The 19,965-nt window shown below is 34.7% G+C and overlaps 1 protein-coding gene across 2 annotated transcripts in view; it reads right to left on the bottom strand.

Moving 5' to 3' along the window:
* Positions 1 to 3,569: 3,569 nt before the first annotated feature.
* The window catches only part of PRR16 (proline rich 16), a 217,985-nt gene continuing 201,589 nt past the window's right edge, over positions 3,570 to 19,965 (bottom strand). For both annotated transcript variants that reach the window (XM_054489498.2, XM_054489499.2), the window contains one exon: positions 3,570 to 4,925. In XM_054489498.2, the coding sequence (XP_054345473.1) occupies positions 4,170 to 4,925 (756 nt within the window). In that variant the 3' untranslated portion in view covers positions 3,570 to 4,169. The remainder of the gene's footprint in view (positions 4,926 to 19,965) is intronic.

The raw sequence follows: 19,965 nt of genomic DNA, 5'->3' as shown, positions 1-19,965 counted from the left end.
TTTTTCCCAATAGATCAGAATGATAAATCCAAGTGCTTCAAGTGAAATGACAGCCTACATAATTGATACTCCATCAAGATAAGGCTAACTGCAGTATTATGTTCAACACTGCTGTGTGCCCTAATCGTAGCATCACATCTGCCATTATTTCAGAATCATGTAACTTGAAGAATTTGAAGACCCCAAAATGTTTACTGTAAACATTTAAACTTGTCACAGTTACACATTGACCCAGAAAAGGTGATGTGATTTTGTGAAAATGTCTAGTAATTGTCTGATGCTGTGCACTTTATCTACTTCCGTGATATGGCTTTTTATAGAACTTTATTGCTCATAAATCATTTCCCCAGTTAGAAATCATCAATATTTTATCAAAGTACATTACAATGTAAACTTTTGCTACAACTTGGAACACAAGCTATAGCAAAATGTGCTGGGGACAGAGAATTAGAAGCAAGAAACAAAATCATCAGGATAATTACAAGACTCAGCATTACATTATCACATATAATCCATGGAAAAAAAATTCAGTCACGGCAGTGATTCATGACTTGATCACACCATTCCTTGTGCAATTATATGCAGAACTACACAGACTTTTCTTCACAGAGCACCCAAAAAGAGCTATAATTAGAGTCTGTAGATTCAAGGTCTTGTATAGTTTCAGAGACTGTGAGTAGCTGCTGCTCTAGTCATGCTGATCTGTCCACAGAAAGCCATATTGACTGTATCATACTCCTTTATTCATTTAATAATTAGGATGCAGTTATAATTCAAACACAGGATAATTTAGGTTAATTAAACCACTTATGCTGATAGTAGATTCATTTCTTCCAATATTATTCAATGAATGAGAGAAGAAACGTATATAATAACATCAAATCAGAAGAGTGAAAAATTTCTGTTTTTGTATGCCCTTGTATTTTTGTGAAGATATTTTTAGATTTGGCTTAAGCATGACCTTAAAAATGTGTTTCATTTCCCTTTATAACTGCTATAACTATTGGTAGGTGGAAGATAACTTTGGGCAATTTTTATTTTCTTTTCACCTTTCATCAGTAGAAATACAACAAACTCCAAAAATGGGAAAATTTTTGTCTAAAGTAAAAAAAAAAAAAAAAAAAAAACCCTGTGTATTCCAATTTAATTAATGATTACCATGCCTTTTGAAATATGTCCTATTTTTACAGTATGGATATTATCATATTATTTTATTTAAAATAAAATGTATTACCATTTTACATTTTGTGGAAACATCACCTTCAAAGGAGTATGAATGCTGGCTCTGTGATAAATGCTATGTGTAAATAAAAGCGTTCAAATGCACATTGTTAACAAAATGCAGTTTCAAGTGTTTGAGGAAAACATTTCTGTTTATGGTCTTTAGAAAGAGGAAATATGTACTACATTTTATGATGATTTAATGGATGATGTGTAGAGCTTGCACTTCAACATTTACATTTTGAAGCAATGTTGGCTGATTGCAAAAACTGTGCTGCCACTTATGACACTTTAATTACAAGTTTGCAGACAAATATTATGATGCTGTATGTTAATTGCTTTCTGTTTTACAAGTTTGTACATATGCAAAAATATAACTAAGTTCCAGTGAATGTGGCAATATTATCACTTGGGCAAGAAAACATATTGGCACAATATATTCCATGCATTAATAAAAAATGAAATAACATGGAGTAAATAAATTCAAAATAAGTCCTAAGAGTGCTGTAATCTAACATTAAATGTTGATTATAAATAAACTATCATAAAAGAGTAAGGTCTTTATTAGCAAGGTCAAAACTATAACATTTGGGGGATGGTATTTAACTCAGATTTCTAAGCCAGTAGTTAGTTATTTATGTGTTGAATAAAAACAAGTGTAGTTTTGGTATATGTCACCAATCACACAGGAAAATATGGTCTTTCATGGAGAAGCTTTGCCTGTACTTACAGAAAGAGAAACGGATTTGGAACTCTGAGATTGTCTCTAGGCGTCTGGCTCAATATCCTTACTCAACCAGCTTGAATGATTAAATTTATTCATCTTGCTTTATTGCAAGGAAATTATCTGTTCTGTGGGTGATGTGTGGTTGCTAGAAAGCTCTACCTTCGGATCAGGCTTGGATCCCAGACATCAAAAAGTGTCATAGTCTTAAACTATAGCGTGATTATTAGGTCACAGTAACTGGCAGAAGAGGAAAGATGAGTTGAAGAAAGAAAACTGCATGTCTTCTACAACTGTTTATAATATTGAACGGTCTAGCTCTTGATAAGACACGTGAAAGGAAGTAATTATTTAACCCTAGAAATATGATAAAACCCTGGCTTTATTTATATCAATACTAAATGCATGCATTAAAAAGTTAAGAACACATTATTTTGGTATTTAATAAGTCTATAATTTACCTGGTCATATCTATTAAACATATTAATAATACAGATAACAAATTTTAGATTATGATCTTTCTTGATTATGGATCTATGTTTTGTAACTTTCTGATTATTATAAGTTGGATTATTTTGCTTTCATTATCTTCATGTCCAACACCTATGAAACATAATGCATGCTGAGTAAATATTTAACATGACATTCTGTTTACTTATTTGATTGTTCCTTCAAAAAATAAGGCCTATTTTCTTTTTGTATTCCATCTAAAATATATAATCATTTTTAATAGGAAGCTGTCAAAAACACTATTCAAATTACCATGATCTAGCTTGAAAAAGGCAAGAAAGAAATATGATTGAAGGCTACCTGCCTGTGCAAAGATTACAGTTTTGAGATCAAAAGCCAAATATTCATAAAAAAGTCATTGGATTCTTTATCAAGTTGTGTAATAAATACATTTCCACAAAAGATGACTCCCTCTACTCTTACCACTAAATGAACCAATTTTGTTTTCAGGAACCTGTCATCATCATAATTCTAGGGGAGAGAAACTCATTTCCAGCTCCAGGACAAAATATCTCATCAGTTGAAATTAATGCAATTGGAAGTTAAATTTGGACCATGGGTGGGTAAAAAGTTTGTTAAGTTGGTAGACAAGACTGAAGAGGAGGATTTTTATTTGATGTTAGAAGGAAAGATTTCTTCTCTTTCTTTTAGAAGATAGCAACAGCCCATGGTATCTTTCAGCTCTGAGGGGGAAAAACTTACGCCCAATGCTGAATACATCCTGATACCAGAAGCATTCAGATATCCCCCTATAATTCTTCTATAAATGTGGGTCCACCTGGGGAGGCAGAGAGCTTGCTAATGCAGGAGGCAAAACACCCTACAGCCTCAATGTAATAGTTTAGGGTACATCCTAGAAGAATGCTGAGTATGAGGAGGGCTTGGCAACACAGGGAGAGTTCAACAGAAGGCTCTTGAAGTACCAAATGGAAGTATAAAATATGTGGTGTGTAAATTTTGATTTATGATGTGGAATATGATATTTCATTTAGAAAATTCTGATATACACTCACTGTAACTTCTCCAAACTCTGTCAGATTTGCTGCCCATTTTGAGGAATGTTAAGTGAGATTAAATGAACCACTACTTCATTTTAATTCTGAGGAACATTTGCTTTTGTCATTATTTACTATTGTTTATTGATTTAACAATATTTCCACAGACCAAAGTATTTTATTACATATATAGCTGAGCATGTAATTCATAATTGTATAATATAGAAAATAAACTTCTTGGTATTGGCCTCAGCATTTAATAATGAAAAACTAGTGACAAACATCTTTAGAAAAAAATAATAAAATAGTCCTTCAGTATTAAAATTTCCTAGTAAAAAGCATTAGATCAAAGTTAAGAATATGACATGTTAATGCATAGATGACTTAGGCATAAATAAAATGAATCAAATCCCAGCTCTTATAGTAAATCAAAATAGGTGAAATCTGCAGGTTCACAGTTTGTCATAGGTCAATTGCAAAAACAATGCATCATTCATATTCTTCATCATTCTGAGGTTTTTAATGATACAACATTTAAAATAATGCATACCCAGGATATAAGCAATGTGCTGCATACTTACCAGGTGATTTTTATGCCACTTTGCTGAATGCAGGATTAATATATTTGGGCTTTTTATTGCTTGAGTAGAAAGTGCTCATTACTTATTTTATGTTTATAATATAGAAAATTAAAAAAACAATTTTTTTAATGGCATACATCACACGGTTGTAGTGGTTGACTTCCTCAAGATCGTCTTCTGTGGTTTTGGTGCAGTGGGAGGAGGCACAGTTGCAGGTCTGATAGGAGGGAAGCTGTTACTGTGGCTTATTCCCATTCCCCCATTTTCTAGTGGGAAAGGAGGGAGATGGGGTGGAGGAGGGAGGGGAGGGCCTTGGTGAGGAATCTTTCCTGGTGGGTGGACAGGTTCACTGTGTAAGTGGACCTCCCTGTTTTTTATGTTATACCGGGTATCACAGTCAGGACAATAGCCATGGTACTGTACTTTTTCATTAAACCGAACTCGTTCTCGAGGCCCTGCCTGGGGACATCTGTCTTTTTCAGGTCTATGCATCAGAAGCTGGACTGGAGCCTTGTCCAAGTTACTGTTGGGTATGCAGCAGATATCTCCATTTGGAATTTTGTTAGGTCCACCTGGTAAGCCTCCATTTCGTAGAAGGGTGCCATTGGTTTTTACAGGATTGGCAGTTGGAACCACCCTTTTGGGGTCTTCACACTTCACAGGTGTCAACCTTGGAGGAGGTGGTGGAGGGTTTGGCTTTCTCAGGACCGTGAGGATAGCAGATGGGTGTGCTGGGGGTTTAATAAGCGGTGCATTAGCCTGCACTTTGATCTTCTCTAGGCTGGAGGCTGTTGTGCCACTTGAGCTACTATTCAGCGTGTCTGTTTTGGAGCTGTCAGTCATCTCATCCTCCAGTTGTAGGTCAGAGGTCAGGGTGTCAATCTGGTCAACCACCTAGTGGAAAGGACAAGGTAATTGTTTTGAAGAATGACTCAAACAAAGTATACTAGAAACAATTTCTTTTTGTCTAGGGGAAATCTGCTATGGAAGCTTTAACTGATATTGAACCGAGCATTCCATTGCTGCTTGATGTTTTCAGTCAATAAATTTACAGAATAGTGACCATCATACAGAGGACCAACTGTTTGATAATATAATTTCACATGCTTAGAACATAACATATGATTTATATATACATTCTATTTCTGACTCTGATATACCCACCCATAAAATATGAAACCTGATGCAGGAATATAATTGATTTTTAAAAATAATCAGAGGGCATTTCCCTTCTGTTTAACATGTAGAAAGCTGTAGGAGAACATTGCTTCCAATCTTGAAATTAAAAAAAAAAAGATAATCTGCAAAATCATAAATTTTCTTGAGACCAACAGAGACTTGACCTCACAAGGCAACCAAATGAACTCAACTGTCAAGAGTTTCAAGCCCTCTGAGGATATACAGAAAACATCAACTGTTCAACCTTTAGAAAATCACAGGAAAAAAGGCAGCAACCATCAGAGTGAATAAAGAAAACAACTAAAACTTTGATGACTAATTAAAGGTTGAATATGTGCTATTATGACAATTCAGAATCCTTGGGAGTCTCAGACACAGTATCATCTGTACTCACTCATGGCCTCCTTTTCACAGACCTCTCATGCTGAGAGAAGGAAAGAGATGGAAGAGAGCCCCTGTTGGGCACACAGGTACAAAACCCCATTTACTTCTCGGACTGTTCTCCCCTGTAAAGCAGAACCTTTACTGGTGCAGTAGCAAGAAACCCTCCATCCTGTAAGACACAAGCAAAGATCTTTTGCTTCTGAGAGAGGGTAGAAGCAAAAGCTGTCTCGCCTTGGAGAAAGGGAAAGAAAACTATTTGGGCCCAGGACCCTAAACTAATACAAAGCAGATGTTTACTATCACTGGTGGAATGACAGGAAGTCACAACAGTCAAGGGCTACTACAGGTACCAGGCAGAGGAGCCAGGGACTCAGATAAGGCTGGCAGAGGCATCAGAGCATAAGGCAGGTGGGAACCCACGTTAAGGAGAGAGGTTGTGAAAACAGGAACATTGAATGGAAGTATCTTAGACAATGCAGTTCTAAGGAGACTTTGGCAAGGATACTGGAGAGTCTGACATCTCCCATAACAGGGCTACCTTAGTGTCTCTGCCCTGTTCAGTCATTGGCTGGGAGCAGCAGTGTGGTCACTGCTCAAATGCTGACTTTCAGAGTACAGCATCAGGGTCCTCAGTCATTTACACTCTGCATTCAGAGGTCTTGGAGGCCATTCTCATAGCCACCATACATGTACTGTTATACATATATGAGAATGGAAAAGTTATGGGTTGTTTTAAAAATAGTTTATGTAAGGAGACAGTTCCTTCATTTCACACATTTCCATCACATTTATTCCATATGGAGATTTTTCTCTCCTCTCTTACTTAGGTCTAAGTTTAATCAACTGTGAAGTTGGCTCTTTGTCACATGGTGGCAGGATTGGGCTCAAAATGAAAACACCAAAAGCATCTAGACGTTGGACAAGATATGGACTTTACTTCCTCCTCATGAGGCTCTTAAGTGATTGATTCCACCAGGCAGGTAAAGGCCACCAGGGCTCAGTCTTTGGATGTCTCAAAGGCCTGCAAACTCAGCAGTTTCAAAACATTCAACAAATATAATAAATTCAACAAATTTCTTCTAGTATTTTTCTATTTTAGCAAATGACAGAACAAACCTCACATCTGAATAATCAGAAATCCAGAAACTCTATTTGATATCACCCTTTCACTTGCCTTCTGGTCAGGAGAACAAGTCCTTCTATTTTAGCTCCTAAATAATGAATCTTAAATCCATTCACTTTCCTCCATTTTCACTTCTGTCATCGTACTCTGAGCCTCTATGATTTTGGACTATCCAAAGCCACTTTGCTTTTTTTCATTTCAGTAGTCTCAATGACTTTTTCGGGTTTTTTTGAAGCAGAAATGTGCTTTTGTTAACTCCCTATTTAAATCCTTTCTATGTCTGCTCATCTCTCCTGTGATAAAGATCAATTCTGAAAACAGACTTCAGGATTCTGCATAGTCTCACTCAGTGGAATACTGGTGTTTATCAGCTGGCTCTTGGCAGTGTAAGGAAGTCTTCATTTGAAAGTTTTTGTGTAAAATCCCACTGTGGTTGATTTCAGGTTAGTCATGTGACGTTACGGAATCTGAGGTTGGGAATAAATGTACAGTAGCACACAATTAAAAAGTGTACTATACATAAATAAACTCAGGAGCACAAATAATAGTGAACTGCAGTAAAATAATTAAAAATAACAGGGAACAATTAGAAAACCTTTGTTTTTAATGTAATTAGTTTAAGTTTATACAGTTTCACTTTTTTTTTTTTTTGAGACGGAGTATCACACTGTCTGTCGCCCAGGCTGGAGTGCAGTGACGCGATCTCAGCTCACCGCAACCTCCATCTCCCAGGTTCAAGCAATTCTCCCACCTCAGCCTCCCAAGTAGCTGGGATTACAGGCACCCACCATCACAGCCAGCTAATTTTTTGTATTTTTACAAAATACAAAAAGAGACGGGATTTCAATATGTTGGCCTGCCTGGTCTCAAACGCCTGACCTCATGATCCACTCGCTTCAGCCCAGTTTCACTTTTAATAACTGTTGTGTTTAACAACCAACCAGCTCACAAAATTTTAAAAAATATGATTGGCTTTTTAGCTAGTATGAGTCAGTTCTAGTCACTGTCTCATGCTCCTAAATAACTCTCAATCCGCAACTCTGTATTTCTGTTCCCAATCTCTCTGGTCTTCTTTAGGCCCTCAAAATTGCCTGTCTGCTTCCTGCCACAGAATGTTTGCACAAACCATTATTTCTTCTTGAAATGCTCTTCCTTCTTCTCTTAGTCAGGTTAACTCTGACACATCCTTAAAATTTTTCCTATTGCATTCTAAAGGCCTAACATAACAACCGGTACTAATTAGGGGCTGAGCAAATATTTGTTAAGTAAATGCTCCGTGGGTTATTTCTTCAGTTTAAGTGTGAGCAAAAGCATTTTCTCTCCAATTTGATTTTTGGAAGTGGTTGTTACTTCAAAACTTGCTCGGTTACTCTAGAAGAGAATGGGAAGGAAAGAATTTATCCATAAATGACCACCGAGTTGGTTGCATATTCTCCAGCTCTATCTAGAATCTAAAGTGAAAGGCTATCTAAAGAATGTGAGAGTTAGAGAGACAGTCTTGGCTCATGGGTCATTGTCCTATTTCACCTGGAGGTTATCTACCCCACACATTTTATCATAGTAAATTCTGCAGCAAAGGAGAGAAAACAGGTCTTTTATGAGGGAAGTGAAGCTGATTTTCAGAGATGAATAAATGCCACCTCAGTTCCTGCTGGTTTTATGCTTCCTACCTGGTTTCAGTCTCTACGTTATTTCACGAGTGCCTATAAAATTCCAAGAGAATAAAAAACAAACAAAACACTGCTTTCATGGAGCAGACAATCCATGAAAGGGCCTCACTTTGACTAGATCCTCAAACAAGTAATTTTAAAAGTGCAACTAGCTCAAGCGCTCTGAAGAATATAAGATGTTTTAAGAGAAGAGGGAGACCCCATCAGAAAGGTCAGTGAAGCATTCTGTAAGGATGAATTGGAGCTTACTGGCAGAAGAGTGGTTCAAGCAGTCTGCTCAGGAAAGAGCCTGATAAAGGTCCTCTGACAGAAGAGATCACCTGAGTGTGAGTGATTTAAAGACTGTTGTGGCTCAAGGGCATTGTGAGAGATGAGGTTGGATAGTTAGGTAGCAGCTATCCTGTGAGAGCCTTTGAGATGATATGATAAAGTACCACATATTTTTCTTTTAAAGAGTTGCAGAAGTGAGAGATGTAGTATTCAAACAGACAATGAATTAGTACTTTCAGAACTGAAGTGTCCTCTAAAGTACACAGAGTTTCAAACAAGAAAATACAAACTCTCACTCAGACATACCATAGTGAAACTAGAAAACATTGTAAAGCAATGATAAAAGTTTTACAACCACAAAAAAAGGGAACACCAAATATTTATAGAGTAACAAAAATTAGGCTGACAGATCTTCACACAAGTAACAGTGGTCCCAAGATAATTTAGAAATAGGTTCATACTGAAAAATAATTGGGAATGTTAATATAGTTTAACTGACATAGAAGTGAGAGAAATAGACATTTTTAGACAACAAAGACTGAGAGAGTATTGCTCTTATAGCTCAGTATTGAAAGTATTGATAAGTGAAAATTCAGTGAAAGGTAAATAATCAGAAGGAAGAACTGGAATGCAAGAAGCATAGATAAACAAAGGCATTGGTAAACAAGTAAGTCAAGTTATGCATTGATTACAAAACATAATATATTAATGACTAATTCGGGACAGGGTAAGAAAAATGTGAAGCTAAATACTAGGAAAAAGAACATGTCTGTAGGACAATCAGAATTAAACTATTTAAGTTCATTGTCTTTGTTGTGCGTGTGAGGAAAATTATTATGTATCTGATACTGATTAACTTTATTAAGTCAAAAGTGCATGTGTAAATTTTACAGAAACTATTGAAATAACAGATATAAAATTATTACTTCCAAAATAAACAAGAAATAAAAAGTGAGCAAAGGAAACTCAATAAATCTAAAAAGGCAGAAAATAAGAAATCTTAAAAAATGACAACAAAAAGCATCATAAATGAAAGTTGCTCTATAATACAACAGAATAAATGATGCCAATATATTTGCAATCACAAGAGTGTAAATAGATTAAAATAATGTATAAAAGTAGTGATTGCTGTCAAAAAGAGACACAGAAAGACAATATAAAGTTATAGAAATAAGATATATCAGGCAAATATCCAAATGCAACCTGATGCAGCCATATTAATTCCAAGCACAGAACTTAGTCCAAATCTTTCTTAAGCAAAGCAACAGTATAGTATCTATACCAACTTAGGTGAATAAATAAATAAAACACAATTTAGAGTCCATGTTCATGTGTACACACACACATGAGTGGAAAAAAGATTATGAAGTAGCAATTCACATGAAGTGAACACAAATTTCCAAACACTAAAAACCACACACTCAGTCTTACTAGTAATTGAGGTCATGCAAACTTGAGAAAACAACATAACATTTCAAACTCAATGATTTGGTAAAAATGAAACAACCTGATAATCCCAATTGTTGGTGATGAGTCTATAATTGGAACTTATGCATTGTCAGTGCAAATGTAAATTCAGTCAGTTCAGATAACTTTTAAAGAATATCTTATAAATTGAATAAGGTACACACTTTGTGGCAATTCTACTAGGAACACAGCCTTGACTATGCCAGGAAAAGTCCAATAGAAGTTCACAGGGTTGGAAATGCACAAGGATATTCCTTTCAGGTTTTTCATTTTTGGTATACCAAGAAATTGGAAACAACCTAAATATCTATTAAGAAGTGATTGTGTTAGCAAATATAAAGTAGTTAAAATGAATTAACTAGTTCTATATGTATCAGCAGGGATAAATCTCAAAAACCTAATGTTGAATATTTTAAGAAATAATAAAAAGATATATTTAGTAGGTATATCTTGTTTGTGCATACAAGCACAGGTAGTTTAGTTAATACCTGGAAATAAATAATACACATCAAATTCAGAGAAGGAGACAGGAACGAATGAGGGAAGGCATCAGCTACATAACATCAATATTTTGTTTCTTTTAAAAGGATATAAAGTCATGCTGAGAAAATGTTAACATTTGTTAAATAAATTTTATTGTGGATATTTAAGGTACACATGAGGTTATAAAATGCATATACAGTGAAGTGGTTTCTACAGTGGAATGAATGAGCACATCCATCATCTCACATAGTTACCCATTTCTCCCCAACAAGAGCAGCTATGAACTACTCATTTAGCAAAAATCCTGAATACAATATTATTAACTATAGCCCTCATATCGTACATTAAAACTTTCAACGTGTTCATCCTACATATTTGCTATTTTGTATCCTTTGACCTACATTTCCCCATTCCCTGTCCCCCAACTCAGACCATGGTAACCACTGATTTTGTTGTTGTTGTTGTTTTAGATTCCACATATAAGTAAGATCATGCAATATTTTTCTTTCTGTATCTGGCTTATTTCATTTAGATTAATGTCTTTTAAGTCCATCCATGTTGTGGCAAAGGGCAGGGTTTCTTCCCCTTTCTCTTAAGGTTGAATAGCAAATATCTAACGTTAGCTAAATATATTTAGAAAGAAATAAAATAAGTAAATCTTACAGATGCCATGTGGAAAACATACTGAAGGGTGCTGCATTTTATTTACTTAACCAACTAGATTTTATTGCAGCCAAGTGAGAACTAAATAAATCACCTAGAAAAGAAATCCACTATATCCTTATAATTGCACATCTCTGTTTTGCTTAAGGTATTTCAAAGTATGAAATTGCACCTAAAGGAATAGTAACCACAGGCGTGACAGAAATTAAAGATAAAACAAAATGAAAGAAAGTAGGACTGAAGGGATAGACTTTTTGCAGACATTTGGAGGTGAGAAGATAGCATGGCATCAATCATAAATCTAGGAACATCCACCACTAAACATCAGGTATCTAGAAAAAAAATGTATCTCAAACTTGAAATTGAGTCATTTGTCCAAATAATTGTGGTTATTTGGGTCTGTGGAGGACTTTGTTAATCACAGTGAAACAAAGAGAGTTTTAAAACAAGGATAATGGCAGATGTTGTGTTTGACAATCCCAGGAGGTTTTTTAAACCATGTATACAAGGAAGCTATAGTAGACTGTGGAATAATTAAGAATAGTGACAAATATGAATTAGGAATCACAATATTTTCAATATTTCAATATTTCAATCTCAATATTTTCACATATGGATAAATATATCTAATTTCAAAACAGAAAAGCAGATTTAGAAGAAATTAAATAATTATATAATCTAAGTTATTTGTGGAAATCCAAATTCAGTTTATATTACTTCTATAAATCTTAAACTGCAGTGAATAAAGGTAATGGCACCATAGAGGTGTCATTAGAGTGGAATTCAGATGTCCTAGCTAGAGCAATTAGATAAGAGAAAGAAATAAAGGGAATCCAAATTGGAAAATAAGAAGTTAAATTATCTTTATTTACGGATGATATTATCTTATATTTAGAAAAGACTAGAAACTCCACCAAAACACTATTAGAATTGGTAAACAAATTCAGCAAAGTAGCAAGATAAAAAAACTATTAGTAGATCCTTTTCCTAAGCTCTCACTGTGCTTTGTCCTTTTATTACTACAATTGCCTTAATGTATTGGGACTGTCTATTTATGTATATTCCCCTCAGAACATATAAGCATGTGTTTCCATCTTTTATCCCTGGCAGAGAGCACAGTGACTGCACATAGTAAGAATTCACTAAGAATTTGCCTAGTGAGGAAATTGAATAAATGTAGACATTATGGAAAAACTCATTTGTTGCCTTTATTTCCATCCTACCCCAGCTTTCCATGGTCGGGTCTGATTTTCAACATCTTTAATCCCTCCAATCCCAGATGGCCCAGAAAGACATATAAAAATGGATTAGACAGAGAAAAATACAGAATTGGTGAGACATGGTGAGCTCTCTTCCTATTTTGCCTAACTCATAAAGCCTTGCTCCAAAGCTTGACATAAAAAGCAGTTTACAGCTTAATCTCAGCACTTTGGGAGGCTGAGGCAGGTGGATCACCAGGTCAGGAGATTGACACCATCCTGGCTAACACGGTGAAACCCCGTCTCTACTAAAAATACAAAAAATTAGCCGGGCGTGGTGGCCGGCGCCTGTATTCCTAGCTACTCGGGAGGCTGAGGCGGGAGAACGGCATGAACCCGGGAGGCGGAGCTTGCAGTGAGCCGAGATCGCGTCACTGCACTCCAGCCTGGGCAACAGAGCGAGACTCCGTCTCAAAAAAAAAAAAAAAAAAAAAAAGGAAAAAGTAAAAGAAAAAGCAGTTTAGTCCAACTCCAAAACAACTAAGAGAGTTTAAGTATATACTTTTCTTCAAATAAATTTCCATATAGCACTAAGTGCATTTAGAACATAAATCTTATTTTTTAATAAAAAAAATTCAATTGCCTTAAGAACAAAACAAAATGAAAACCTCTTTCAATTTGAGTGAATCTTTAGCTCCTCCTTGTCAGCAATTCTCAACCACAAGAATTTGCAATAACAAACTTAATGGAGAGAAAAAAGGAACTTAACCCTGACTGAAACCTTTCCAAGAACATTTATAGATTCCTGTAAGATCTTTAAGAGTGACTTACAAAAACAATCACATTTTAAATATGGTGGAATTATCAGCAAAGAACTGAAAAGAGAAATTAATGGGAGCTATAAGAATTTCTACCAAGAGAAGAAGACCGGTAAATACACTACCTTCCCATAACTATTTGACCTTTCTCAGTAGCTAAGTCTAAATGCTGGTGGGTAAAAGAACTGTGTCCAACACGGGCATAATATATAGGATAGCAACTGACATACCCTCCTCTGGAAGAGACCTCATATAAGCCTAACAGAGGCGAGGCAGGAACTAGTGGAGTCAACAGTGAAGATATTCCAGCAAGGACACAGTAGGGCCACTTTGCCCTGAGTTCATAGTCATCGCAAACACACTTCATATAAAATGTTAAAAATCTCTACCCACCTATCCTAATGATCTACTGACAGGATGAAAATAAGCACTTCATTATACAGCCTACAACTTTGTGTTCTGCTGCTAGATCACAGTATTTCTGATAGACTGTATATGAATTGATACGTGTGAATAAACACTGTGGTTATCTTCTGAAAGGTAAAATTATATTGAATTCTACTTGTGCTAGAAACAATGTAATAAATGGAAACATTTAAATCATATCACAGTTTGGTTAACTTCTCTTTGGTATTTATTTATTTAGAAGAATCTATAAAAACCTTAAAAATTAGGAGGGACTCGGTCCTCTTTTGACTTCTGAAAATGTCCAATGTCCATTACGAAAAAGTCACTCAGGGGATCTTCACTAAATGCTTGTTTCCAAAGGGAAGACTACAACTGCATTGGGTTCCTGGGCTTGTCTTTGGATTTCTAGAGGAATCATATTTCGTTAACAATATTATTGTTTCTTAGAGATGAGGCCAATCGGCTCCTGACATAGTTCCACATTGTTCCTAAGTTCTCCTTATCACCTAAAGCAATTAAGCATGTCTGTCTTTGCTGTCTGAAACATCTCAAGCACCATAATTGTATTATGTAACTCTTTCTTTTTTCCTTGATATATTTGAAAAAGCATATATATAAAACATAATCCAGAGTAAGTTAGACAATCTTGATGTTGTTAGAGACCCAAGGTCTGTCTAACTTTCTGCTCTGCTATACCAAGGGGGTGGGCAAATTCAGAACTGGGGCCCTGCCTTCACATATACATTTCAAAAAGTAGAATGAAAAAGGGTGGGGAAGTCATAACTACTCTTTTTTAAGGAGATGTTTTAGGAGCAATACATTTTATTTGCTTACATCTCACCAGTCAAAATAAAGTCATCTTGATAACATGGATACTGAGGAATGCAGACTTTTATCTGGGATATGGTTCTTCTACAAAATTAAGAAGAAAGGATATTCCAAAGCAACAAGCTTTCTCTGAAAGAGTTACTAAAACAAACAAACAGTGACAATAAAATACACACACCCACACAAAGGTACACTTCTAATCATACTGTCAGAAAGTAAATATGGAGGATATATACTTAAAAATTTTTACTAAATTTTTTTTTGCAAGTTTTTTTGGAAACAGAGTAAGGTGGATTTTTGGGAGGTGTTGTGTTGTTTCCTTTTATAATATGCATATAAGTGGCAACTTACATCCTGTTCTCTGGAAATAAACTAGATTTTAAAATAGACAACAATCATTATTCATAGTTGAGCCTGATAAATTAAGTATTTAATACCTAATAATATTTTTGGTCAAAAGCAAGTAAAACTATAATGCAATTTGTCTTATTTTTCTGTGTGTTCAATTGGATTCAATTATAATTTATTGTGCAAGTACTATTCATCTGGTAATATGTAAGACATTGAGGATAAAAAATAAGTTTCCAGTTTAAATGAGACTGACCATATGTACTTCATGTCTTCCTCCTCAGATCGTCTTTAAATGAGAGTAAAGAAGTAAGAATAGTAATAAACTCAGAAAACTTTCAGAGAAAAGCGAAATCTAACCAGAGATTTTTATAAATATACAGATGAGTTAATAAAAAGTTGGAAAAAGTACTGATGAAGTCCCAGAAGGATTTCAAATTTGAAAGTGGAATACAGAAAAAGTGGAAGTGAGAAGTAATACAAAAGTTAGAGTGGGGTATTGTTGAATCACTGTATTTCACAAGAACACATTGTGTCTAATGGCCCCACACTCTTTCACATACAACACGATTGTCAACATAGTAACAGCTAATAACCTTAAGAAAAAAACTGAAATCCTTGCTATAAAAATATGGAACAATGTCTCTGGATAAGAATGTTCTGAGTACGGTTAACAGCAGCTCTGAATAAAGCTCTCCATTTTTTCCATTGGGAAAGTCATGAAGATGGAGTCACAGTATCCAGCCATTTGCTCTTGCTCCATATGTGGGAAGATTCTAAAACATCTATATTATAAGAACATATGACTAAGTATCATGAGATTTTTGAAATAAGCAACAACACAAAACAGAAGGACCAAAATGAATGAATTGATCAGTGTTGAAGATGAAGCTGCCGTTATTAGTGGACTAAACAGAACTTTGTAGTAAGTCTAATCTATTTAGAGATGCTTGAAAAAGTACTGCAGTTATAAAACAATAACACATATGTAAAAAAAGCAATAAAATAAAAAAATTGGAATATAAAACAAATGTTAAATTTTAAAAATATTAATAGGCTTAAAGATAAAAATAAAATATTAGAAATATTATCAAATATAAAGCAAAAATATATTTTAAAAATACAAGAAAAAAGTTAAAAGACATGGAGCAAAAAGATCAATATTGGAGCTTCAAAAACTGATTAAGGAGTTCCAGAAACAGAAAAAGAGAAAATGTGAGATGGTAATAATGAAATGAATAATGGAAGAGTAAAAATTTCATGGTTGACAACAGAAATGCAGCTTCAAATGTAAAGGGCCAACTGAGTTTTGATGAGAATGAATGAAAAATAAAGAAAAGTCAATTTCAAGACACTCAGAAAAAAATACAAATCACATGATCAATACAGTTTCTTCAGGAGGAACAGACAGTGAAAGACATTTTACTAGTAACTTCAAAAGTTCCAGAACAAATTATTTCAACTCCAATTTTAATTCCTGGCTAAATTAATAATCTTTTGTAAAAGTAAATTAAAATATTTTTAGATATTAAGGACAAAGACACTTCCTTCCTTCACATCCATTCTTTAAAAGTTAATTAAGGAGATATTCTGGCACAATAAAAATGGAATCCAAGAAAGAAGAGATGCAAAGGATCCAAGAAACATTACATTTAACCCTGTCTTTTTTTGGGGGGAAAGGGGGGCAGAGGCAATAGCATATACAGTGGCATGCAGGTATGAAGGACAATTTTTTTCTATATTGGTAAAAAATAAAGTAGGTAGATGGCATATCAGTATGACACATGGCCGAAAAAGCAGTTAAGAGGTTGCAGGAGGCCCTGTAGTGTCGACATGTAAGAATTTAGATATCAGTTGAAACTTTAAAGCTCAATTTCCAAAACATGTGTATTTACAGCATTGATAAAAAAAATGCAGGAGGTATTTGTACATAGACTGTAGATGAATGCACATGTTTTAGTAAGTTTTTGTTTGTTTGTTTGTTTTTGAGAAAGGGTCTCACTCTGTCGCCCAGGCTGGAGTGCAGTGGTGCAATCTCGGCTCACTGCAGCCACCGCCTCATAGGTTCGTGTTTCTCCTGCCTCAACCTCCTGAGTAGTTGGGATTACAGGCATGTGCCACCATTCCTGGCTAATTTTTTTTTTTTTTTTTTTTTTTTTTTAGGTATGGGTTTTTGCTATGTTGCACAGGCTGGTCTCAAACACCTGAGCTCAAGCAATCCACCCACCTCGGCCTCCCAAAGTGCTGGGATTACCAGCATGAGCCATTGTGCCTGGCCTAGTATGTTCATGTTTTAAGTCTAATTATTTTATAGCCATAGCATAGAAAGCATATAGACAGCCCATATCTAAATATAAAATTCCACTCTAGATAAGATTTGTGTAAAAATGTTAACAGACACTTGTAGTCTTGAAAAATTACACAAGATTCAGCAGTTTATGTTAATTGAAACACTAAATGATGTAAAAACTTTAACTCTATAATTTGTAAAACAAGATGTTTATGTGCTTTTTAAAGACCCATAAAATAACAGCAAAGTACCTGGTTTCATTTAATTCATTTTGTCATACAACCATAAGCATTTGTGAGCTGCACTTGAAATACGTAGAAATGCCCCAAATCATCATGCACCACTTCTAACTCCTAATTGGCACGTGCTGAAATGCTATTTAGGAAAAAGAAACATAAAACAAGTACTAAGAGAGAAAGTGATATTAAAGCATCACATAGTTCCATATAGTTAAATGTATTACATGTTATAGTCACTACACATGTAATTCTCACATTTACTTGTCTATAAGTTTTAGTAAATGAGGTTTTTACTTTTCTTTCCTTTGTAACAAACATTATCCACAGATTATAATGGCTGAAATATCATTACTAACTTTAATTCCTGTTTTCATCAGCTGTCTTGTGATTTTAACAGATGCATGCCTCTACTGAGTCTTCCTGTAAAGTGTGGCAAAGGAAACATCCTTCATCACAATTGCTTTAGTAACCTAATAGATGTACAAGATGCAACTACTTGCATTTTGTGTGTATACACTTCAAAGTGATTCTATTATGTTAATCATGTTCAGAAAGAGACTGTAACTCAAGATAATAGAACTGTAAACTTTACCACAAGCTTATAGCTTTCAATATCTATAATCTCTTTTCGTATTTGTGAAGTATGAATTAAACAAATCCTCAAGTTGTCTATTTTAATTTTCCCTATAGATGTTAAACTAGCTCAATAAAAAATATTCTGCAAGCATCACAATAATGTAGTAAGAATAAGAGTATGCTGTATCCAATCCACTCTTTCTTCCATTCAATCCTTCTTTGCCTTGCAGTTAGAGAAGACTTTCTTTAAATATGTATCTATTACACACACACACACACAATATAAATTATTAAAAGCTTTTAATTAATTTGCAATTGCTTTTAAGATAAAGATGAAATACTTAACAAGGCTACAATACTCCCAGGATCCAGGTCCTGCCATCCACACCAGGATGCTGCTGTGCCACCCATCCTCACTCCACACTCTTTTCACTTCTCTTAGTGCTTAGAAGATGCTAAATTCCTGCCTGTGGGTTCTTATATAAGGTATTCTCTACTTAGAACTAGTTCCTCTGTTTCCTCCCACAACACACACACACACACACCCCTCACCTGCCCTTCAATAATTAGCCCCTGTATCTCCTCAAGGCATTCTTCCCGATTGCCTTCAAGTACTGTTATGCAGCCCTAGAGATCCTGTCCGTGTGCTTCACACCATGTGCCACATGATGATCCAGTGATTCATTGTGTAATCAGCCCCTTAAGGTTTATCTCCTTGGCAAGACTGTAACCTCCCAGAGGGCAGGAAATCCTGTACATTTATGTCTAAAATAAGAATATATGTTGAATGAAAGAACAATAAACATACAAGAATCAAAGGAAAAGTGTTACAACAAAGTGTTTTCATATTAGATTCTTATTGCTTACATTTTGTGCTTGATTATAAACTTTTGAAGTAGTAAATCTGGGTGGTAAATAAGTTATGTTCATGAGATTTCTAACTTCTCTCTTTTTCATATATATATATATACACACACACATATACACACACATACATTTAAAATGTATGGCACTTTCATAGAGAAGAGATATTCACGTGATATATTAAAACGTTTAAAATATACAGTATTATACTTATCAATATTTTTAAATAAATATTTACATTTACATTAAAATGACATTTTGACATGTTTTTACTTTTTACATCTCAGATATCGAGCAAAATGTTTAGTATACAATGCAAAGGAAGGCAAATTTTAGTAAATTATACTTTATTTGCTTAAATTATCTTAGTATCAACGCACAATATTAAATTACTTGTTAAAAAGATCAGAAAACTCTATCCTCTCCTTGATATCTCAAGCATATATTTTCACTGTAGAAATAATAGTATTTATCATGAATTCAAAGTAATATTACTAGAAATGTTGATACTGATAACACTACTGCATGTAAAGGTAAGATGGTTAGATGTATTCATGATTTGGACTCTCGCTAGTTTGAGATGATAAAACTGGGTCTTTTTTCTAGCATTAGTTCTGTACTTTGCAATTTTTTTAAAAGAAAGAAAAAAAGAAACTCTGATATCTGGTCTTTGAGAGAAGAGGTAGAAAAAAGTAGGCAACACATTAGGCACAATAAAATGCACAGTAAAAGGAAGAAGATTTGAAAAATTAAACGAGAGTTCTAGGAATACAAAATCATCCAATGTAGTACAGTGTAAGGGGTATGGTGTGTGTGTATATGTGCACATTTTAGGATTTTAGTAAATAAACGGGCAAGCTAGAGAAAGGAGGAAATGTGTAAAGACAGAAAGGGAAAGAGATGCAGGTAAAGGGGTTTGAGAACGCCTAAGGGTCTTCAACACCATGCTAATGAGTGGGGTTTTACCTGAAGGTAATAGGCAGTCACTCGCAGTTGAAACAGAAAAGTGCCATAAAGCAAGTCATAAAAAAAGGATTATTCCTGTCATAAGCAAACCTGGGGAAATTACAGAAAATGATACAAACTGGAAGATTACATTATATTATTTTTGCGTTAGTGAAAACA

Source organism: Pongo pygmaeus, chromosome 4 (assembly GCF_028885625.2).
Source record: "Pongo pygmaeus isolate AG05252 chromosome 4, NHGRI_mPonPyg2-v2.0_pri, whole genome shotgun sequence".
Classification (NCBI taxonomy): Eukaryota; Metazoa; Chordata; class Mammalia; order Primates; family Hominidae; genus Pongo; species Pongo pygmaeus.
The sequence above is the reverse complement of the archived record's forward strand: the minus strand, read 5'-3'. Positions and strand labels throughout refer to the sequence as shown.